Source organism: Phoenix dactylifera, chromosome 3, assembly GCF_051530095.1.
Source record: "Phoenix dactylifera cultivar Ajwa chromosome 3, Ajwa_hap1_PhDact_Kaust_v1.1, whole genome shotgun sequence".
Classification (NCBI taxonomy): domain Eukaryota; kingdom Viridiplantae; phylum Streptophyta; class Magnoliopsida; order Arecales; family Arecaceae; genus Phoenix; species Phoenix dactylifera.
The window spans coordinates 31,233,949-31,257,645 of NC_143192.1; the positions used below are offsets into that span (position 1 = coordinate 31,233,949).

The following is a 23,697-nucleotide window of genomic DNA, read 5'->3' on the forward strand; positions in this document are numbered from 1 at the left end:
ACAGACGGGTCCGGACCCACCGATCAGGGGGACGCCGCGGGCGCGGACCGGGAGTTGACGCTGTATCAGCCCTCCGATGCCGAGACTACCGTTTCTCCGGAGGCATCACCCGGGCGCGCCCGAGATGGACGGGTCGGACGTGATCGGTCCCCAGCCCAGCCTTCGACTCGGTCGGCTCCGGATGATACGAGGAGGGACGCGCCGAGGCCCCGGCCGAGCGGGACCCTGTCAATTCCAGGGGCGGTCCCCGCCCCGAGCATGGTCAGCATGACTCTTCCCCAAGCGATGGGTAAGGGTAAGGCTGCAGAATCACCGTCCGACTCCGGAGAGAAGTCGGGGTCGGCCTTCACTTTCGCCGGCCCCCGAAACCTCATCGAGACGGTACTGCTGGAGAAGGACCGCAGGCAGGTCCGGAAGATGAGGGTCCCTGACGTTGGGGCTGCCAGCTGCGTCTGTCTCATGTCGGTGAGTGTTCTTTCGGTCGCTTTCATCATTTATAGGCTCTGTTGATCCCCGCCTGACGCCCTCGTTTTTCCTATCTCTTAGCTCGCCCAGTACATGATCCGCCTGGAGGAGTGCTACGAGGAACAGGCGAGGCTTCTGGCGAGGGCCGAGAGCCAACTGAAGGCAGTAGAGGAGGGAGGTCAGGCTGCGGCGGGGAGGACGACCAGGGACCTCGAGACAAGGCTCCAGGTGGCCGAAGAGCGGGCACTCGGCTTCGCCACCCTCGAGAAGCAACTGTTGGAGGCTCGGGAGCAACTCAAGGTTGCCTCGGGTCTCGAGGGCGAGATCAAGAAGGCGGAGGAGCGGGCCGAGAAGCAGTCCCGGAAGGCTGCCGACTACCGGGAGAGGTGGGAGAAGGCCCAGCGGTCAGCCGACAACGCCCGCAACCGAACCCGATCTCTTGAAGCCAAGCTGGGCGAATTGGAGTCGGCCTTGGAGAAGTCCCGCGCGAGCGACCAGGAGCTTCATTCGCGCCTGGAGGAGGCTGAGGCTGCTCGCATCGCTGCCGAGGCGAAGCACAAGGAGGCCCAAACTGATCTGCTGAGGGTCTCCTCCGAGGCGGATGACCGGATTGTGGCGAAGGTCTTGGAGGCAAAAGCTCAGATTATGGAGCGAGCAGAGGCGGCGCTGGCCGAGAAGAGTGCGGAGATCGGGCGTCAGGCGGTACAGGCTTATCGTCAGTCCGCCGAGTTCACCCGTGACATGTCGGGGGCGGTACAGGCCTATCGTCAGTCTGACGAGTTCGTCCGTGACATGTCGGACGCGGGGTCCGACTCCTTTGTCTTAGGCTTCGAGGAAGGCCTGGCAAGGGTGTCGGCTAAGTACCCCGAAATTGACCTGAGTGGGATCTCCCTTCTCGACTCCCCTCCGGCGCCATTGCCTGTTGATTCTCCAACCGTCTCCCTACCCCTTGCAGACGTGCCGGGCGTTCCCGACCCGGGGGTTCCTCCAAGCTGACCCTCTGTACTTTTCTTTGTGTGTTGGCGTTTTGCCAAGTTGTATGGGTCTCGGCCCTGAAACAATGAAAGTTAATGCAAATAGAGTTTCTTCATTTCACTTTCGTCCTTCTTCTTTCTAACTCTTGGTAGCGTCTCGCTGACTCCCGACTCTTGAAATTCTTCTGGCGCTAGGCCAGGTATCTGAGGGTTAGGCCTCAGAAAATTCTTCCGGCACTAAGCCAGGCATCCGAGGGTTGGGCCTCGGAAAATTCTTCCGGCACTAAGCCAGGCATCCGAGGGTTAGGCCTCGGAAAATTCTTCCGGCGCTAAGCCAGGCATCCGAGGGTTAGGCCTCAGGAAATTCTTCCGGCACTAAGCCAGGCATCCGAGGGTTAGGCCTCAGGAAATTCTTCCGACGCTAAGCCAGGCATCCGAGGGTTAGGCCTCAGGAAATTCTTCCGGCACTAAGCCAGGCATCCGAGGGTTAGGCCTCAGAAAATTCTTCCGGCACTAAGCCAGGCATCCGAGGGTTAGGCCTCAGGAAATTCTTCCGGCGCTAAGCCAGGCATCCGAGGGTTAGGCCTCAGGAAATTCTTCCGGCGCTAGGCCAGGCATCCGAGGGTTAGGCCTCAGGAAATTCTTCCGGCGCTAAGCCAGACATCCGAGGGTTAGGCCTCAGGAAATTCTTCCGGCACTAAGCCAGGCATCCGAGGGTTAGGCCTCAGAAAATTCTTCCGGCACTAAGCCAGGCATCCGAGGGTTAGGCCTCAGGAAATTCTTCCGAGGGTTAGGCCTCAGGAAATTCTTCCGGCGCTAAGCCAGGCATCCGAGGGTTAGGCCTCAGGAAATTCTTCCGGCGCTAAGCCAGGCATCCGAGGGTTAGGCCTCAGGAAATTCTTCCGGCACTAAGCCAGGCATCCGAGGGTTAGGCCTCAGGAAATTCTTCCGGCGCTAAGCCAGGCATCCGAGGGTTAGGCCTCAGGAAATTCTTCCGGCGCTAAGCCAGGCATCCGAGGGTTAGGCCTTAGGAAATTCTTCTGGCGCTAAGCCAGGCATCCGAGGGTTAGGCCTCAGGAAATTCTTCCGGCCCTAAGCCAGGCATCCGAGGGTTAGGCCTCAGGAAATTCTTCCGGCGCTAAGCCAGGCATCCGAGGGTTAGGCCTCAGGAAATTCTTCCGGCGCTAAGCCAGGCATCCGAGGGTTAGGCCTCAGGAAATTCCGCTCGTTGGTCGGCCAAGGCTGGCGCAAGCCGAGGCGACCGGTCGGGGCTTCAGGCTAGTCTGCTCCCGGGATGATCATCGGGTTAGCCTGGCATCCGAGGGCCGAGCCTCGGGAGATTCCGCTCGTTGGTCGGCCAAGGCTGGCGCAAGCCGAGGCGACCGGTCGGGGCTTCAGGCTAGTCTGCTCCCGGGATGACCATCGGGTTAGCCTGGCATCCGAGGGCCGAGCCTCGGGAGATTCCGCTCGTTGGTCGGCCAAGGCTGGCGCAAGCCGAGGCGACCGGTCGGGGCTTCAGGCTAGTCTGCTCCCGGGATGACCATCGGGTTAGCCTGGCATCCGAGGGCCGAGCCTCGGGAAATTCCGCTCGTTGGTCGGCCAAGGCTGGCGCAAGCCGAGGCGACCGGTCGGGGCTTCAGGCTAGTCTGCTCCCGGGATGATCATCGGGTTAGCCTGGCATCCGAGGGCCGAGCCTCGGGAGATTCCGCTCGTTGGTCGGCCAAGGCTGGCGCAAGCCGAGGCGACCGGTCGGGGCTTCAGGCTAGTCTGCTCTCGGGATGATCATCGGGTTAGCCTGGCATCCGAGGGCCGAGCCTCGGGAGATTCCGCTCGTTGGTCGACCAAGGCTGGCGCAAGCCGAGGCGACCGGTCGGGGCTTCAGGCTAGTCTGCTCCCGGGATGACCATCGGGTTAGCCTGGCATCCGAGGGCCGAGCCTCGGAAAATTCCGCTCGTTAGTCGGCCAAGGCTGGCGCAAGCCGAGGCGACCGGTCGGGGCTTCAGGCTAGTCTGCTCCCGGGATGATCATCAGGTTAGCCTGGCATCCGAGGGCCGAGCCTCGGGAAATTCCGCTCGTTGGTCGGCCAAGGCTGGGGCAAGCCGAGGCGACCGGTCGGGGCTTCAGGCTAGTCTGCTCCCGGGATGATCATCGGGTTAGCCTGGCATCCGAGGACCGAGCCTCGAGAAATTCCGCTCACTGGTCGTGCGCCTGTCGCTTGCCGCCCGACGGGATTTCTCCGTGGCCAGCTGCGATCGTGTTTCTCCTCCTCTCCAAGCGTCGCCTGGGGAACACCAGATGGGCATTAAATGCTAATTAAGGGGTTACCTGGGAAATCGGATCGCCAGTTGCTGCTTGCGAGGAGTGTCAGTTAAGCGGCCGCGATACGCGCGTTCTTCGAGGCGGATGCGGCCTGGGCGCGAGCGGAGATACGTGGACCTAGGGGTACAGGCCACCCAGAGTGTCCTGCACAAAGAATGCGATTAAGGAGAATGACGCTTAGGAAATCGCGGAAAGATACGCCTCGAGAGCCGGATCTGCTCCGGATTCAATGCGCCCGCATTTATTGGAGCCACCCGCATCGGAACGACCGGGGGGCCGCAGTTTGGCTATAAATATAGGTGTAGGTGCGATGGAGCCTGCCAAGCCGGAGTTGTTCAGGTTGCCATGGATCGTGGGCCTCCTCTCCGGTGCATGGTTGAGAGACCCCTACCGAAGGAACGGGAGGCGCGCCCTTCGCGACTTCCGCCCACTAGCCGTTTCATCTGGGATCAACAAGGAGGTTCTCCCCGGCGGAACTCCGCTCTAGGCGTTTCATCCGGGATCACGTCTCCCCTCCTTGAAGTTCGGCCTCCCGATTGAGCTCCGCACCAGGCGCTTGATCCGGGACCGCGCCTCCATATGCTCTTCCCCCTTGTATTCCTTCTCTCCCCTAACACTGGGGAGGACCAGAATATCCCTTGGAGGTGGCGTTCCCCTGGAGGCAGCGGGAGCTTCGTCTGCGGCGGCTCCTCGTCTTTTTCGTGAGGCGTGGATGGCGCCTCTGGGTAGGAGCAGTGTGGACTTCTCCTTCGTCCACTTCTTCTTCATCCGCGCCGGCTCTTCGTCTTCTTCGTGAGACGCCGATGGCGCCTCCGGTTGGAAGCACCCACTTCCGGCGGGATTGCAGCCGCTTCGGATGGAGGTTTCGGGATCCCAGATCTTCAGCTCCTCAGAGTCTCCGCCTCTTTTTTACTTTCTTTACACCCTAATTCTCCTCTGGGAATTCCTTGTAATCACACGAGCACGCCATTGTAACCAGAAATTATTGAAATAAAAAGTGTTATACATTTTTGAACTGTCTTTCTGGCATTGTCGTTCTACTGGTAATACATCCGCAGGTTAGCGGAATTCCAGCTCCTTGAAATTTCTCGACCATCTAGGGCCTTCAACTGGTAGGAGCCAGGTCGGTTTACCCAGCGAACCCTATACGGGCCTTCCCAATTTGGCGCTAGCTTTCCACCTTCCGCAGGTTGAGATGCTTTAGCTCGCCTTAGCACCAGATCTCCAGCTCTGAAAAGCTTCGGTCGGACCTTGGAGTTGTAATATCGGGCCACCCTCCGCTGATACATCGCCATCCGAACCTGCGCCATTTCCCTCGCTTCTTCCAAGAGATCCAGGTTTCCTCGGAGTTGCTCCGAATTGGCCTCGGGTCGGTGCGCGGCCACCCGAGGTGAGGGGAGTCCGAGCTCCACGGGGACAACGGCTTCCGTGCCATAGGTTAGGCTGAAAGGCGTCTCCCCGGTAGGGGTCCAATGCGTGGTCCGATACGCCCAAAGGACATTCTCGAGTTCTTCGACCCAAGCTTGCCCCGTCCGACCGATTCGCACTTTGATTCCTTGGAGGATTGTCCGATTTGTGACCTCGGCCTCGCCGTTGGTTTGGGGATGCGACACAGATGTGAACCGATGCTCGATCTCGAACTCCTCGCAGAAGTCACGGAAATGCTTGTTGTCGAACTGTCGGCCATTATCCGAGATGAGGACCCGAGGTACCCCAAATCGGACAATGATGTTCTTCTTCATGAACTTCCGGACTTGCGCCTCCGTGATAGTGGCCAGCGGCTCTGCCTCCACCCACTTGGTGAAGTAGTCGATTGCAACAATCAAAAATTTTCGCTGAGCTGAAGCGACGGGGAATGGTCCGAGGATATCCATTCCCCACTGGGCGAAGGGCCAGGGTGCAGTGATTGGTGCCAAGGGGACAGAAGGGACTCTCTGGACGTTGGCGTGGCGCTGGCAGGCATCGCATTTCCGTACATGATCCTTTGAGTCCTCCAACAAGGTAGGCCAATAATAGCCTTGCCTCATGATCTTGTGCGCCAAGGACCTAGCCCCCAAGTGTGATCCGTAAACGCCTTCGTGGACTTCGCCGAGGACGTAGGCCGCTTCCGAGGGGCGGAGGCACTTTAAGAGGGGGGCGGTGAACGAGGTCCGATACAGCCTTCCTTCATAGAGTACGTAGTGGGCGGACTTCATAACAAGTCGCCGAGCTTGATCTTCGTCTTCAGGGAGGATCTCTTCGGCGAGGTAGGCGACAAGCGGGTCCATCCAAGACGGCTCTGGATCAATCGCCATCACCGCTCCAGCCTCGCCGATGCTCGGGGTATCCAGGGTCTCCAGGTAGATCGCCCTCGACAAGTTGTGCGCGTCTGCGCTCACTAAGCGGGACAACCTGTCGGCCCTGGCATTTTCACTTCTTGGGACCTGCTGGATGTCGACACTGCCGAGGTCGGGAATGAGTGCTTGCACCTTCCGGACGTAATTCTGCATGGTCGGGTTCCGGGCTTCGAACTCCCCACGGACCTGCCCGACCACCAGCTGGGAGTCGGTGAAGACCTTCAGGCGCCGGATGCCGAGCTCCTTGGTGAGTTTGAGTCCCGTGACTAGGGCCTCGTACTCCGCCTCGTTGTTGGTCACTGGAAATCCGAACCTCAAGGCATACTCGGCTATCACTCCATCAGGGCTGGTGAGGACCAGCCCGGCCCCTCCACCTTCGGGGTTCGACGACCCGTCGATGTGAAGCGTCCAAATCGGGAGGTCGAGGCTGGGTGTTTCCGGCGACCTAGGTTCCGCCTCCTGCACCGTGCACTCAGCGAGGAAATCCGCGAGCGCCTGGGCCTTGAGGGCGGGTCGGGGCTGGTAGCGGATGTCGAACTCACCAAGTTCTACTGCCCACTTCACCAGCCGTCCCGCATTCTCAGGATTGCTGAGGATCTGCCGCAGCGGTTGATCGGTCAAGAGGGTGACAGAATGGGCCTGGAAATAGGGGCGAAGCCTCCTGGTCGCGGTCAGCAGCGCGAAGGCGATCTTTTCAGCCTTCGTATACCGCGTCTCGGCATCCCGTAGGACCCGGCTGATGTAGTACACAGGCTTCTGGAGCTTCGCCTCTTTCCGAACCAGTACCGCACTGACTGCGGTTGGGGAGACCGCCAGATAGAGGTAGAGCATCTCCCCTTCTTGCGGCTTGGACAGCAGGGGAGGAGACGCCAAGTATTCCTTGAGCTGGTCGAATGCTGCTTGACATTCGGCCGTCCAGAGAAAGTCTTTCGGGCGTTTCAACACCTTGAAGAAAGGTTGGCAGCGTTCGGCCGATTTTGCCACAAATCGTCCGAGCGCGGCGACCCTCCCAGCGAGCTCCTGAACCTCCTTCACTTTGGTCGGAGGGGACATATCTTGGATGGCCTTGATTTTGTCCGGGTTGGCTTCGATCCCCCGCTGGTTGACAATGAGACCGAGGAACCTCCCGGCCGAAGCGCCAAAGGCGCACTTCGCTGGGTTCAGCTTCATGCGAAACTTCCGCAGGGTGGCGAAAGTCTCCTCCAGATCCGCGATGTGCTGGTCTGCATGGCGGCTCTTCACCAGCATATCGTCCACGTACACCTCCATGTTCCGGCCGATTTGCTCTTTGAAGATTTTGTTGACGAGGCGCTGGTAAGTGGCGCCAGCATTCTTCAGACCGAAGGGCATTACCTTGTAACAGTACAGCCCCCGGTCTGTTATAAAGGCAGTTTTCTCCTCGTCCTGTGGAGCCATCATTATCTGGTTGTAGCCGGAGAAGGCATCCATGAAAGACAGCAGCTGATATCCGGAAGTCGCGTCGACCAGTTGGTCTATCCGCGGAAGCGGAAAGCTATCCTTGGGGCATGCCTTGTTCAGGTCGGTGTAGTCGACGCACATCCTCCACTTTCCGCTCGCCTTCCGGACAAGTACGACATTTGCCAGCCATTCGGGGTAGCTGACCTCCCTTATGAATCCTGCCTCCAAGAGCTTGTCTACCTCCTGGTCGACCACTCGGATCCGATCCGGGGCACAGTGTCTCTTCTTCTGCTTTACTGGTCGGTGGGTTGGGTCGACGTTGAGGGCGTGAGAAATGACCTCCGGGTCGATCCCAGGTACATCGGCCGCCGACCAGGCAAATACATCGGCGTTGGCTCGGAGGAATTCCACCAACCGAGCCCGAGCTCCCGGGTCGAGATTGGTGCCGACCCGGACCGTCCGGTCCGGGCGACCTTCCTCGAGGGGAACTTCGATCACACCTTCGGCCGGCTCCCCGTGCCGCAAGGCCACCTCGTCTCTGGCGTCGAGGGACTCGACGCTTAAGGCTTCTACGGGCTTCTTCCCTTTGAGAGTTGCTAGGAAACATTGCCTTGCGGTCGGTTGGTCACCTCGGACCTCTCCAATCCCGGCCGCCGTGGAGAACCGCATGAGCAAGTGGTACGTAGAGACCACCGCGCGAAGGGCGTTCAGTCCGGGTCGTCCGAGGATAGCGTTGTAGGCCGAGGGAACGCGGACGACCAAGAACCCGAGCAGCACCGTGGCTTCTGCGGGTGCAACGCCCGCAGTCACAGGCAGCTCAACGACACCTTCGGCCGAGATAGCGTCACCAGTGAATCCTATGAGGGGGGTGGATGTTTTGTGCAACAATTGTCTGGACAAGCTCATCTTTTGGAAGGCCTCGTAAAACAAAATATCAGCTGAGCTTCCACTATCCACAAGAACACGCCTTACATCATAGTTTGCCATAGTGAGGGAGATCACCATGGCGTCATCGTGGGGGGTCTGAACCCCCTTTACATCTTCATCACAAAAAGTGATTACATTACCGACCCTCTGCCTCTTTGCGACGGCTGCCCCTGACGCTTCAGTCGAGCCCCCTGCGTTCCTCTCGGGCCGGGGGCAGCCCCCAGTGATAGTGTGGATCACGCCCGCGACGGGTCGATTCTGCTCCCGAGGCTCCTGAGGGGCCGGGTCGGCCGGACGCGGGTCTACGGGGGGACGTCGGTCGTTCACATATCGACCGAGACGCCCTCGGCGGATGAGAGCCTCGATCTCGTCCCGAAGCTGGAAGCAGTCTTCGGTGTCGTGGCCGTGGTCCCGGTGGTACTCACAGTACGCCCGAGAGGGCCTCCTCCCAGGAATCTTCTTCATCTGTCTCGGGACCGGGAGGTCTTCCCGCCCCTTGATTTCCATGAGGATCTGGGCCCGGGGAGTCAGGAGAGGAGTGTACCGGTTGAAACGTCGGGGCGGAGAACGAGGGCGTAGGGCGCCGTGGTTCCTCGCCGGCGACAGGCTTCTGCGCCGACGTTGAGGCGTCGGGCTCCTCCTCTGGCGTGCCTCTTTTCGCCTTTTCTTCCCGAGCTTTGGAGGGATCTCGGCGGCCTCCTTGCTCCGGTGGGCGGCCGCCTCCTCGGCGTCCGCATACTGGTTCGCCCGGGACAACAGCTCCTGGAAGCTCCGCGGCAGGCGTTTGTCCAGGGAGAAGGTGAGTCTGCCCTTTCGGAAGCCACGCTTCAGGGCTGAAAGAGCCACCTCCTGGCTTAGGTTCCGGACTTCCAGCGTAGCCTTGTTGAAGCGGGTAAGATAATCCCGCAAGCTTTCTCCCTCGTTTTGCCGGACATCAAAGAGGGAGTCGGAGACCAGTCGCCGCCGGCTACTGACGGCGAAATGGGTGATGAAGAGGCGAGTAAACTGGTCGAAGGACTGGATTGAGTTAGCCTCCAAACCGGCGAACCACGCCCTTGCCGGGCCACGGAGGGTCGCCGGGAAGGCCTTGCAGAGGAGTGAATCTGATGCTCCGTGGAGGAGCATAAGGGTCCTGAAACTCTCGACGTGATCCCGCGGGTCCGCCGCCCCGTCATAGGGCTCGATCGCCGGCATTTTAAACCCCGGCGGATTCGGGGTCCGCAGGATCCTCGAGGCAAGCGCCGGCTGGGAGGAGATCTCCAAGTCGGCGAAGAGATCTTTGGAGTGGCCCTTCAGGACCTGGAGTTGTCGGTGGAGATCGTCCACCCGCCGGTCCAGGGAGCGCGACCGATGGGTGGGAGACAAGGAGCACCGAGAGGGGGACCGACTGGAGCGCGGGTTCCTTGAGGACTGGGGGGTCTGGGAACGCGCCCGGGCCCGCCTCTCGTACCCCGCGCAGCTCCGATGGGAAGGTCCCGGCAGAATGGACCGTGCTCGAGAATCTTCCTCGCGCCGGCGCTCCTCCCCATGGGAGAGGAAGGAGCGCGGGTTGAGGAGGACAGGTGAGCGCTCAGGGAGCAGCGGCTCCTGGGCCCGCTGCGGCGCCCGAGACATCACACCCTGCAGGTTCTGCACTGCCTCCGCGAGGGTGCGAACCTGCTGGGCTAACTGGTCGAACTGAGCGGCTTCGACCATCTGAATGGGGGGTGGAACGGTGGAGTGTTGCTGAGAATGTGTTGGAGACGCAGCGGCCTCCCGGCCGGAGGCGCGAGAGGCCCCGCGACCGGAGGCATTGGAAGCTCCACGACCACCTCGCCGTGCCATTACGATCGCTCTGAGATTCGGGCCCTCCTTCTAGCGCCAACTGTTGCTGGTGGTCCAAACCGAGAACGATTGGCACAGCGATGTGAACGGGGTTCCGTTTGAGTTGCCTTGGTTGGTGTTGATTGCGCTCCACCTTCCACCGGGAAACCTGCGAGCAAGCCTCGCACCACCACTGGGGTAGTGGGGGCCCTCCGACGATCAAGTCAGAGGAGATTGGAGGAGAAGGAGAGATAATAGTAGCAAGTAGGAGAATGCTCTGGAAGTTCTTGCTTACCTCCCCCCTTCTCCCCCCAGCCGCATATATACCAGGCTGGGGGGTCCTTCTAGGGGGTTGGTCATCGTGTGGCACGATGGAGTTGCCACTGACATGGCCGTTACAGGGCATCGTGGGGCAGCGCTGGGTACGGCCATGACAGGGCGTAGTGGAGCTCCGCTTTGTACGGCTGTTACAGGAGATCGTGGAGCAGCGCCGAATACGACCGTTGCAGGGAGTAGTGGAGCAGAGGGTCGCGGCGTGCTTCAGAGGAACAGCCTGTCGTTGTCGAGAGATTGCCGACTCAGGGTCGGATTGCTGGATCAAGGGGCAGCCGACTCGGGGTCGGGCTGCGAAGCCGAAGATGTCCGACTCGGGGTCGGATTACTGGATCAAGGGGCAGCCGACTCGGGGTCGGGCTGCGAAGCCGAAGATATCCGACTCGGGGTCGGGTTACTGGATCAAGGGGCAGCCGACTCGGGGTCGGGCTGCGAAGCCGAAGATATCCGACTCGGGGTCGGGTTACTGGATCAAGGGGCAGCTGTAGTTTTCTTGGGCGCGCGTGCCGGTCACGTGGGGCGTGGTGGCTGAGTTCCCCCGTAACATAAATAATTTATATTTAAACTTTGTGGTCATAATAAATTTAAAACTGAAATTTCATAAACATCAATTATGCATAACTTCACAAAAATAAACTATTTACTTTATGATACAAATTAATCTCAATTTTGTGCTAGGACAACCTTTTCACTATAAGGGGTTAACCTTATAGCAGGACAACCTTATAATTCAGCACAAGATTGATATTTTATCAATAAATCTAGATCTAATCTAAATTTAAAAAATTAAATCATGCATAATTCTAGATATTATAGGCCAATTCCATCGGCCAACCTGGCTCTGATACCAATTGAAGGAAAAATCTCCCGCAAAATCCGATAAAATCGGATGCCAGGTCAGAAAATCAGTTTTAAAATTTTATCTATTTATTTATTACAGGTATAAATAAATAACATAACTATATTATGTTTACCATACCTCGGTCCCGTAGCGGAAGATTGATCGAGGTACTCTGGAACAGAATCTGGTACAGGGCCAAGTGCTGGATCAGATACTGGATCGGATGCTAGATCTGGTACTGGATCGGAAACTGGATCTGGAACTGCATCTGGTGCCGGATCTGGTACTGGTGGATCTGGTGCTATGCGAGGCCCGGATGTACGGACCCTCTACTTCACACGCACGCCAAGAAATGCAGGAAGGTAGGATGATGTCTGTATAGTGCAAAAACTCTTTTGCAAATAAACCCCTGGAAGAAAAAAATTTCAAAAATTCTTTCTTCCCCTTTTTTTTTCTTTTCTTTCTTTTCCTCTTTCTTCCCGTTTCCTTTTCCTCCCTTTTCAAGCTACTCAAAAGATCACGAATCTCCCCTCTCCCCAGATAAAATCTCTAGCAAAGAATGAAGAGAACCCCAGCCTATTTATAGGCAAAGAAAAGGCTGAACCAGGGAAGAGAAAACGCCAAACGATTCATGATTTAATTAAATTTTTTGAACCGTTTGATTTCATTTAAATCAGCACTACATTAAAGAGTTTTGAAAACCGAAGAGACACGTCTCTTCGGATCTTCAAATGGTTGCAGGATGAGGAAGATCAAGCGGTCAATTTATGTGTTTCGAAGAAGGGAAAAAACGTGGTTCACAGGAGAACGTTTCAGCAGAAAAGTGGTTCACAGGCTTGTGTGGACCGAAGAAGAAACACAGGAAACGAGTCATTTAATTCAGGAGGGCATCTAAGTAAATTCCCAATTCAAATTGATTTTTCTTAAATGGTTTAATTCAAATGGGCTGAATTAAAATGGGCTTGGGTCCATTATTGGTTCTAAACCAAATTGAAGACCAATTTGAAAGATTTTGGATCCGAAAAAATTCCACATGAATCTGATTCATGCGAACTCCAATTAGTTCAATTTTCAGATCAATCCGAGTCACACTTGGACTAGAATAAATATGGAATAAATCGTCATAAAGCCCAATTATATTTATTTGAATTCAATTCAAAGCCATACTCAACAAATGAGCCCAAATCAATTTCAATTACATTAATTGAAACTTGATTAAGCCAGAATACAGACATAATCAAATACACATCCATGAAATTCAGTATGTACCTCATGTTCAGTGCTAGCTGAACATAGACAAAACCAAATCTCACATGACCCACAATTTAATTCTCAATTAAATTGGATCAAGTCCTTCCTACTTAACTTGACTTGTGTGCGTGACTCCGATAGGTTCGAACACTAAGCCGGTAGTACATGAACCACTTCATGCACTAATCGAGGTGACCATCTAGCAATGATACCCGACGTCCGGATAGGTCGAATATGCAAAACAACATTCAAGAATCCATTCATATGGTTACCGCATAATTCATCCTTTTGACCAACGATGCTCAAGATGACCTAAAGTGAACTGTCATACTTTGGTCCGGTCATCCATATTGTATTTCAATTAATTAAATTCAAGTGACCAATCACTTGGTTTACCCTGGCCAAGGTTTTACTAAATTGAAACACAGCGAAACATCAACTCCTATAATCTGGAGCGGTCAATCCCTTCTTGACTCATACACAGACTTCGCGAGTACTTGACTGCACCCAGCAACTTTTCAATATCTGAATTAGAAATTCAGATCGTTCAGTGCCAAAGTACAGTGAATTGCTTGCAAGTCACCGTGATAGTCTCAGGTCTAAGGGATACTTATGCCCATATGCTTTGTGAGCTAACTCCTGACAGTGGAGTGCTCAACAGGTGAGTCACTGTTCAGCGACGATGTACTCCTACATCTCACCTATATGCCATACCAGTGTCTCCACACTCCTTGGTTAAGAGGACAACCAACTAAATGGCATACAACGACCTATACTTGACATAGCTATTGTCCAATTAATAGCTTGTCAATCGGTCGCGAACTAATTTAAGGACTAAATGATAAAACCTCCTTTATCCACTAAATTAGTCCTAAGGACTTCATCACAATACACAGGAGTTCCTATTTGAAGATGCAACACTTGTGATGAAAAGAGTGCCATAATAGATTTTATTATTCATTAAATAAAACATATACATTATTCTTACAATAAAAATTGGCTTTGGGACACAATTCCCAACACAGTGGCGGCTTGAAAGAAAAGTGTTTTCGAAACGACAAATCTAGGGTTAAAAAGTCGGATCCCGACTGCGAGTCGACTCCACTGAGTCGCGAGTCGACTCGACCTCGAGTCGACTCCAGAATATGCGCGAGTCGACTCTCCTTATGCGCCTGTGGACCTCGAGTCGACTCCCGACAGTATGCGAGTCGACTCCCCCTTAGGAGCCGGCTCTGAAACTTACTCGAGTCGTCTCTAACTTTGGCACGCACCTAAAACTCATGCTATAATCGTGCCGAATGACGGAAAATCACTTAATTAAGATCTGATTTGATGATCATTGGAAAGAAACTCTATTTTTAACCACATTGTAATCATCAAAATCAAGGTATCTAGTGGAACCACTAGGATGGATCAATCACTCCTAATCCCCTCCTAAGCACACTAAACCTCTCTTCACTTAGGGGTTTTGTAAAAATATCTGCTAATTGATTATCAGTACAAACAAATTGGAGTGTCACATCACCATTCAATACATGATCTCTTATGAAGTGATGTCTTATCTCAATGTGTTTAGTTCTTGAATGTTGAATTGGATTTTTAGTTAGGTTTATGGCACTTGTATTATCACAATTAATGGGAATTTTATCTTGTTTAATGCCATAATCTTCTAATTGTTGTTTAATCAATAAGATTTGAGCACAACAACTCCCGGCTGCAACATATTCAGCTTCTGCAGTGGATAATGCAACCGAGTTTTGTTTCTTGCTAAACCATGAGATAAGGTTTTCTCCTAGAAATTGACACGACCCGCTGGTACTTTTTCTATCAAGCTTACATCCAGCGAAGTCTGAATCTGTGTACCCTATTAAGTTTAGGCTAGATTCTTTAGAGTACCATAGCCCTATGTTCTTAGTTCCTATTAAGTATTTAAAAATTCTCTTAACTGCAACTAGATGTGATTCTTTAGGATTAGCCTGATATCTAGCACACATGCACACACTAAACATAATATCAGGTCTACTTGCAGTAAGATACAGTAAAGATCCTATCATACCTCTATAAAGTTTTTGATCTACAGATTTACCTGATTCATCTTGGTCTAACTTGCATGATGAGTGGGGGTGCTGATTGACTTGTTTCCCTCCATGTCAAACTTCTTGAGCATCTCCTTGATATATTTGGCTTGATTGATGAAGATGCCTCCTTCAGACTGTTTGATTTGAAGCCCAAGAAAGTAGTTCAGCTCTCCCATCATGCTCATCTCAAACTCACTCTGCATCAAATCAGCAAATTCCTCGCAGAGGCGATTGTTAGTAGCATCGAAAATGATATCATCAACATAAATCTGTACTAATAACATATCCTTATTTTGCTTTTTCAGAAATAGTGTTGTATCTACATTTCTCCTAGAGAATTCATGTTCTAATAGGAATTTGCTAAGCCTCTCATACCATGCTCTAGGTGCTTGTTTTAAACCATAAAGTGCTTTATTTAGCTTATATACATGATTGGGGTATTGATGATTTTCAAAACCAGGAGGTTGTTCTACATATACCTCCTCATTAATATACCCATTTAAAAATGCACTTTTTACATCCATTTGAAATAGTTTGAAGTCCTTAGAGCATGCATATGCTAATAGTAGTCTAATCGCCTCAAGTCTAGCTACGGGAGCAAAGGTTTCATCAAAATCTATACCTTCTTCTTGATTATACCCCTTTGCTACTAGTCTAGCCTTATTCCTTATAACAATTCCATTTTCATCAAGTTTATTTTTATAAATCCATTTAGTACCAATAATTGGATATTCAGAAGGTCTCTCTACTAGATTCCACACTTTGTTTCTAGTAAATTGGTTTAGTTCTTCTTGCATTGCATTTATCCAATTTACATCATTTTCGGCTTCTTCTATATGTTTGGGCTCAAAGTGTGAAACAAAAGCTAGATGGTTATTCAAATTCCTAAGGGATGCTCTAGTCCTAACGGGTTGAGATGGATCATCTAGAATTAGTTCCTTAGGATGCCAATGAGCATACCTCCAAGCTTTAGTTAGCCCATGATCCATAATAGCCTCTTGGCTTGATGATTCTCCTTCAATCAACTTTTGATTATCATCTTGTAATCCCATCTCATCTATCTTTTCTTCAAGTATTTCCATATCATCATCAAAATTAACCTTCTTACTAGACGAGATGTCACTAGAGTCATCAAAAACAACATGTATAGATTCTTCTATAACTAAGGTTCTTTTATTAAAGACTCTATAGGCTTTACTAGTTGTAGAATAACCTAAGAATATTCCTTCATCAGATTTAGGGTCAAATTTCCCTAGATTATCTTTTCCATTATTATGCACAAAACACCTACATTCAAAAACATGAAAATAATTAACCTTTGGTTTTCTGTTTTTCCACAGTTCATAAGGTGTTTTCTTTATAATGGGTCTCAATAGAACTCTATTTAGTATGTGACAAGAGGTATTAATGGCTTCTCCCCAAAAGTACTTAGGGAGGTTACTTTCACATAACATAGTTCTAGCCATTTCCTCTAGTGTTCTATTCTTCCTTTCCACCACTCCATTTTGTTGTGGTGTCCTAGGTGCTGAGAAATTATGGGTTATCCCCTTCTTACTACAAAATTTATTAAATGACTGATTTTCGAATTCGGTACCATGGTCACTTCTAATGGCTATGACTGAAGACTCTCTAGCATTTGTTACTTCCTTATGGAACTTCTTAAACATAGAAAATGCTTGATCCTTATGCACTAGGAACATGACCCATGTGTACCTAGAGTAATCATCTACTATAACTAGACCATATTTATTTCCACCTAGGCTTGTTGTTCTAGTTGGACCAAATAGGTCCATGTGTAATAATTCTAGAGGCCTAGAGGTAGAGACACATTTTATGGATTTAAAAGAGTTCCTAGATTGTTTGCCAAATTGATATGCTTCACATATTTTGTTCTTTTCAAATTTTAATTTTGGCAAACCTATCACGGAGTCTCTTTTAACTAGTTTAGTTATTGTGTCCATGCTTGCATGACCTAACTTACGGTGCCATAACCAACTAGCATCATTATCTTTAGTTTCATTTACAACTAAACATTGGTTATGTTTTGCAAGATCTTCTAGGTCTACAACATATACATTTCCACGTCTAATCCCTTTAAAAACTAAACTATTATCATTAGGGTTTGTTATAATGCATAGTGATGGCTTAAACATAACATCATACCCTTTATCACATAATTGACTAATGCTTAATAAGTTATGCTTAAGACCATCAACATATCTAACATTATCAATAAAAGTAGAAGGGGTGATTTGAACTTTACCAATACCAATGATGTGACCTTGGTTGTTGTCTCCAAAAGTCACAGCACCTCCCTTCTTAGCTTCAAGGGTGAAAAATTGATCTTTGTCACCCGTCATGTGCCTTGAGCAGCCACTATCCAAGTACCAGCAGTTTTTGTTGACCTTGGCTGCAAGACACTCCTACACAAGCAAATCATGTCATCTTAGGTACCCAAGTTTTCTTGGGTCCTTCATGGTTAGTCAAGTTGGTTCCTTTTGGAACCCATACCCTTTTAATTTTCTTTTTTGTTTTATTTTTCCTAAAATTACACACATTCGCTTTATGACCTATAGTACCACAGCAAAAGCAAGTTATTTTCTTAGTTTTAGTTTCCCCAGCTTTAACAAAGAAGTTACTAAGAAGTTTTTGTTTATTTCTTGGTTTATACCCTAAACCCGCTTTATTAAATACGGCTCGTTGACTTTTAAGTATCATGTTTAATTTTTCAGAACTATATGTAAATTTTTCAACTAAGGGTTTGTATTTGTTAAGTTCTTTAGTTAGAGTTTGATTTTCTGCTTTTAGGTCATTAAGTTCTTTTGTGAGATCCTTATTTAAGATTTGTTTATGATTTTTAAGTTCTGAAAGTTCCTTAGTTAGTTTTTCATTATCTTTAGTTAAGGTACTAGTCTTTTGAGTTAAAAGTTGGTTGCTTGTCTTAAGTTCTATATTTTCTTTGATGATTAAATCCTTATCCTTAACTAATTTATCGTATTTATGTAGGTATGATTGATTAGCTATTTTTAGTTCTTTATTCTTAAGATTTATGGCCTTATATTCTACCATTAATTCATTAAATGCATCATAAAGTTCATCAAAAGAAAAATCAGGATGCGTATCGGAAGTTACCTCGTTTTCATTGGCCATAAAGCAGAAATTGGCCTTCTCTTCTTGTTCATCATCTGATGAGGAGGATGATGAGTCGGAGTCGGATAGTGTTGTGACAAGAGCCTTCTTCTTCTTGTACTTACTCCCCTTCTTCAGTAAGGGGCACTCAGCTCTTATGTGACCCGGCTTCTTGCACTCGTAACACCCAATCTCCTCATTTTCCCTTTCCTTACCTTTGTCCTTGCGGTAGGAATTTGAGGGGCCTCTCCTTTGATGATAGGACTTCTTGTGGTTGATGAATTTCTTGAACTTGCGCACAAGAAGAGCCTCACCATCATCTTCCTCATTCTCTTCTTCGTCACTGCTGCTACTGCAAGACAAGTCCTTGTTAGATGAAGTAGACTTAAGAGCTATTACCTTTTTCTTGTGGGAGGACTCCTCTTCGCTGTGTTGCTTCATGGTTAGCTCGTGAGTCATTAGGAATCCAAGGAGCTCTTCAAGTGGAAGCTTGTTCAAGTCTTTAGCTTCTTGGATTGCCGTCACCTTGGCTTCCCATGACCTTGGTAGGCAGCGAAGTATTTTTCTGACAAGATCACTGTTAGTATAGCTCTTGCCAAGGCTTTTTAGGCCATTGACAATGTCAGTAAACCTAGTGAACATGCTAGTGATTGTCTCATTAGAATCCATTTTAAATAGTTCATACTTATGAACCAATATATTAATTTTGGATTCTTTAACTTGATTCGTGCCCTCATGGGTCACTTCAAGTCTATCCCAAATCTCTTTTGCAGAGTTGCAAGTAGAGACCCTATTGAATTCATTTCTATCCAAGGCACAATAAAACACATTCATAGTTTTAGAGTTTAGTTGTGCCTTCCTCATGTCATGTTCATCCCAATCCTTTTCTAGTTTGGGTACCTTGATACCCTCTACATATATGGATGGGATGTATGGGCCATTTACTACAATGGTCCACATCTCATAGTCTTGGGCTTGGATGAATATTCTCATCCTAGCCTTCCAGTATGAGTAGTCGGATCCATTAAAGAAAGGAGGTCTTTGGGTGGACTGACCCTCAATGTGGGAAGATCCAAATGGGGTTGTCATTTGATCTTTTAACTCTTGGGTGGAAGAGTTTAGGCTCTGATACCACTTGTTGCCCAGATAGACAACCCAAGAGGGGGGGTGAATTGGGTTTTAAAATAATTTGAATAATTAAAACGATGTGGTTGACTAATTAAAAACTATTACAAGTTATTTAATTAATGCTAAGTGCTGTGAGTGATGTGAGGGGAAGAATAAGAGAGACAATCCAACACAAACACAAGGTTTTATAGTGGTTCGGAGCTAACCCTTGCTCCTACGTCCACTCCCCAAGTCTCACTTGGGAATTCACTATAACCCCCTTGGATTACAGCCGGTTGTTTTTCAAGCTCACAACCAAACTTGTTGTTTTACGAGCTCACAACGAACTCGGTCGGTTTTCCCAGGCTCACCGACTAGAACCGCCCCGATTGTTTTCCCGGGATCACAATCAAACCCTTACACACGTTGGTTTTAACTCGGCTCACCAACCAACCTCAATCCCCTTGATTCAATCTCCGATTGAACCAAGTAAATACAAATTGTAGAAAGAAAACAGAAAATAAGCTTCTCAAAAAGCAGATGAAAACAATATGAACAATAAATGAAGTTAAGAAGCCTCAAACGCTTTTAGATTGGAGATGAGGAATGGCTTCTTAAACTTCTGGTCTCCTCTTGAAAGAGTAGTCGACTTGAATGCAGGAGAAGGAGGCTTTAATTGCTGGGAAGATGTAGTTGGAAGCAGTAAATGCAGATCTTCCTCTTTTTCGTTGAAGAGCACGTTGCAGAGCTTGAATGCTTGATTAGTTGGAGTGGAATAGTTGTTCTCTGCCTTGCTACAGTCCTCTGTGGCTATTTAAGCCAACCCCCACGGAAACTAGCCGTTAGAGTGCTTTTTCTGCCCGTTCTGAACACTCTGCGCAGCCTGACAATATGACCGTTGGTGGGTTGGAGTCGACTCGCGCGATCAGGAGTCGACTCGGCTGTAGCGGGAGTCGACTCAAGCTTTTCCGGAGTCGACTCGGCAACTGTTCCAAATTTAAATTAAAGTTGCCTTCACGACTGGGAGTCGACTCGTCTTGACCTGGAGTCGACTCGTCAACTTCTGAAGCTGACTTGGCAATTTTGGAGTCGGCTCATCCACTGAAGTCCGTAGATCCAATTTTGAATTTTGTCCACTCAAGTCGACTCGACTGTCCTGGGAGTCGACTCGAATCTCAGAGCCCGAACTCCCGATCCTCTGTCTTTTGGCTCGTCCAGTCTTGGAGTCGACTCGAACTTCCTTGGAGTCGACTCGGCTCTCAGTTTCCGAAAGATGGTCTTCTGCCTTTTGACGTGAAGCTGTCTTGGAGTCGACTCGAGCTGTCTGGGAGTCGACTCGAATCTCAGAGGCAGTAACTTGGTTTTCTGTCTGTCTTGGGGTCGCGGTGTCTTGGAGTCGACTCGCGTATTGCGGGAGTCGACTCGAATCTCAGAGTCCATAAAATGCTCTCTGACTTTTTCTTTGTGTACCGCTGAGAGTCGACTCTTGCTTTCTCTGGAGTCGACTTGCCACCTATCGGAGTCGACTCGCGTTCCACTGGAGTCGACTCGAATCTCAGACCCGAAAACTGTTCTCTGACTTTTCTGCCTGTGACTGCTTGGAGTCGACTCTTACTTTCTTGGAGTCGACTCGGTGAACATCGGAGTCGACTCGCGCACTTCGGGAGTCGACTCGCTGACAGGTTCTGAGTTGAAGCTTTCTGTCCTTCTGTCTGTTCTCAGTCAGAGTCGACTCGTACTTATCTGGAGTCGACTCGAGCTCGTGCCAGTGAACTTGATACGCTTGGAGTCGACTCGTGATACTCGGGAGTCGACTCGAGTCTCAGACATTGGTTCAAACAGACTCCTTAACTTATCCAAAAATTATGAACCAAGTCTTGGGACACTTAGACAGGATTTTCACTGAAACACTCAATTGAATTCATTAGTAATCAAAAGATATACTCAAATGCTTTGAGCTCATCAAAATCAAATGGGGTTTTAATCAATCACTTCACAAAAACTTTGCTCACAATCTTCACTCCATACAAACTTTGCTCGTTTCTGGGTCAGACGAGTCAAAGGAGTAGCGATCCGAGAGAATCCTTCCACAAATCTTCTATAATAACTAGCCAAACCCAAGAAGCTTCTGATTTCAGTGACATTTGTAGGACGAGGCCAATCCACCACTGCTTCTATTTTCTTTGGGTCCACTGACACCCCTTCTTTAGAGATTACATGACCAAGAAATGCAATACTATCCAGCCAGAAATCACATTTGCTCAGTTTGGCATATAATCTATTCTTCTGAAGAATCTGTAATACCACTCTCAAGTGATCTTCATGTTCTTCTTTGCTCTTAGAATAGATCAGTATATCATCAATGAAAACATTAACAAACTGATCCAAATACTGCTTAAAAATCCTGTTCATCAGATCCATAAAAGCAGCTGGCGCATTGGTTAGTCCAAATGGCATAACTAAAAATTCATAGTGCCCATACCTGGTTCGAAATGCAGTCTTCGGCACATCATCTGCTAGGATTTTCAATTGATGATACCCAGATCGCAAATCTATCTTGGAGAAGACTTGGGCACCTTGTAGCTGATCAAATAAATCATCAATCCGGGGCAGAGGGTATTTGTTCTTCACTGTCACCTTGTTCAACTCTCGGTAATCAATATACAGCCGCATACTTCCATCCTTCTTCTTGACAAATAGTACAGGAGCTCCCCATGGTGAAACACTCGGGCGGATGAATTTCTTCTCTAGAAGTTTCTGTAGCTAACCTTCAACTCTCTCAGCTCTGCCGGGGCCATCCGATAAGGAGCCTTCGAGATAGGCCCAACACCCGGTAATAGATCGATTCGAAAATCAATCTCCCGATCAGGAGGTAATCCAGGTAGATCATCAGGGAATACTTCTGGATACTCTCTCACAATAGGGATATCCTCTAGCCTTTTTTCTCTTGTAGTGTCTACTACACAAGCTAGGTAGGCCTGACACCCCTTTCTGAGGGCCTTCCTTGCACTCATTGCAGAGATAATGTGCAAAGAGGGATTCTTAGTGGGTGCATCACCCTGATAGAAGATTTTCTGTTCACCAGGTATCTAAAACACTACCCTCTTGCCAAAGCAATCAATGTGAGCATGATATTCAGACAGCCAATTCATACCAAGGATGACATCAAAATCATACATGTCTAACAGTACTAAATCAGCCAAAATTTTTCTGTTCTCTATCTGAATTATGCAGTTTTTATGAACAGAATCCACCACTACTGTCTTCTTGAGAGGGGTAGCAACAAGTAAAGGCTCATCTAACTTATCAAACATAAGATGCAAGGATGCAGAGAACTTGGAGGATATAAAGGAATGTGTAGCGCCAGAATCAAATAGTACTGAAGCATCAACAGAGTTGATGGGAATCATACCTGCCACAACTCTGTCACTGGCACTAGCATCCTGTCGTGTCAGTGCGTACACCCGTGCAGCTCCTCTCTGCATCTGATCAGTTGGTCTAGAAGGTCCAGATTCAACTTTCTTTTTGTTCGGGCAATCTCTGGCTATGTGTCCTGGCTGCCCACATATAAAGCAGGCTCCCATCCTCATCAAGCAAGGACCAGAATGCATTTTGTCACAGTAATAACAAGCCTTAAATTTCTTCTTCTTGTTAGGAGGGCCTTCAAAGTTTCTTGGTCGGTTCATTAGATTCCTTGACGTCTCGGCCCTTTTCTGCTCACCTCTTTCCTTCCCTGATTTCTTCAGATCTGCTTCTACCTTCAGTGCTCTCTCCAGGGCCTCTCCGTAGCTGGTAAAAATCAGAACTGACAACCGGGATCGAATTTCATCCCTCAAGCCTTGCTCAAATCTATTAGCCTTGCTTCTCTCAATCTCTATCATCTGAGGGCAGAACCAACCCAGCTTAGTAAATTTGTTGGCATATTCTAGCACAGTCATATCATCTGTCTGCCTCAGAGATAAAAATTCATTTTCTTTAGATATTCTGACTGACTCAGGAAAATACTGGTCATAAAACATCTTCTTGAATTCCTCCCATGTCGGTAGCTCGTCCTCACCCTCGAGTGCAGCTTCAATAGTCGTCCACCAGAACTCTGCATTCCCCTTCAGCATAGGGATAGCCAATCTGACCTTTACTTCTTCGAGATATTGCAGGGCTTTGAACATCTTCTCTACCTCCCGAATCCAGGTCTCAGCAACCAGAGGGTCAGCTCCACCGTCAAACATAGGTGGGTTGAGCCTACGGAATCGCTCATAGTAGGACTCCATGGACTGTGCAGGTCGGACAGTGGCCTGCACCTGCTGCTGCATCTGCATCTGCACCTGCTGCTGCATCTGCATCTGCTGTTGCATCTGCTGCTGCATCTGTTGCTGCATTTGCTGCTGCATCTGAAGGAGCTGAGTCATCACCTGACTTGCTCCTGCAAAATCGGCCTGGGTGGCAGCTGGGTTAGGAGTTTGCTCGGCTGCCTGCCTGGCAACTCCTCTCCCTCTTGCTCCTCTCCTCCGAGCTGCAATATTTGCCAAGACTTCATTCTCTCTGTTCCTCATTTTCACCTAAAAAAAAATATTAGCATAATTCAATTAACTAATTTTCTTTATTTTGAATATGCCGAATTTAATTTAACGAGACTTAACTACCCATTTCCCTTACTAAATTTTTTTTTTTACCCTTTATTAAACCTATTGCTCGGATACCACTAAATGTCACGCCCC

At 49.5% G+C, this 23,697-nt stretch overlaps 1 protein-coding gene across 4 annotated transcripts in view; it reads right to left on the reverse strand.

Annotated features, from left to right (window-relative positions):
- Positions 1–23,697, reverse strand: part of LOC149768042 (uncharacterized) — a 44,959-nt gene that overhangs the window by 18,770 nt on the left and 2,492 nt on the right. For 3 of the 4 annotated variants that reach the window (XM_089929535.1, XM_089929533.1, XM_089929534.1), the window contains one exon: positions 21,981–23,538. In XM_089929535.1, the coding sequence (XP_089785661.1) occupies positions 22,072–23,532 (1,461 nt within the window). In that variant the 5' untranslated portion in view covers positions 23,533–23,538 and the 3' untranslated portion in view covers positions 21,981–22,071. Of the gene's footprint in view, positions 1–21,980; positions 23,539–23,697 lie in introns of those variants that run through there. The other variant, XM_089929536.1, reaches the window with a different exon arrangement.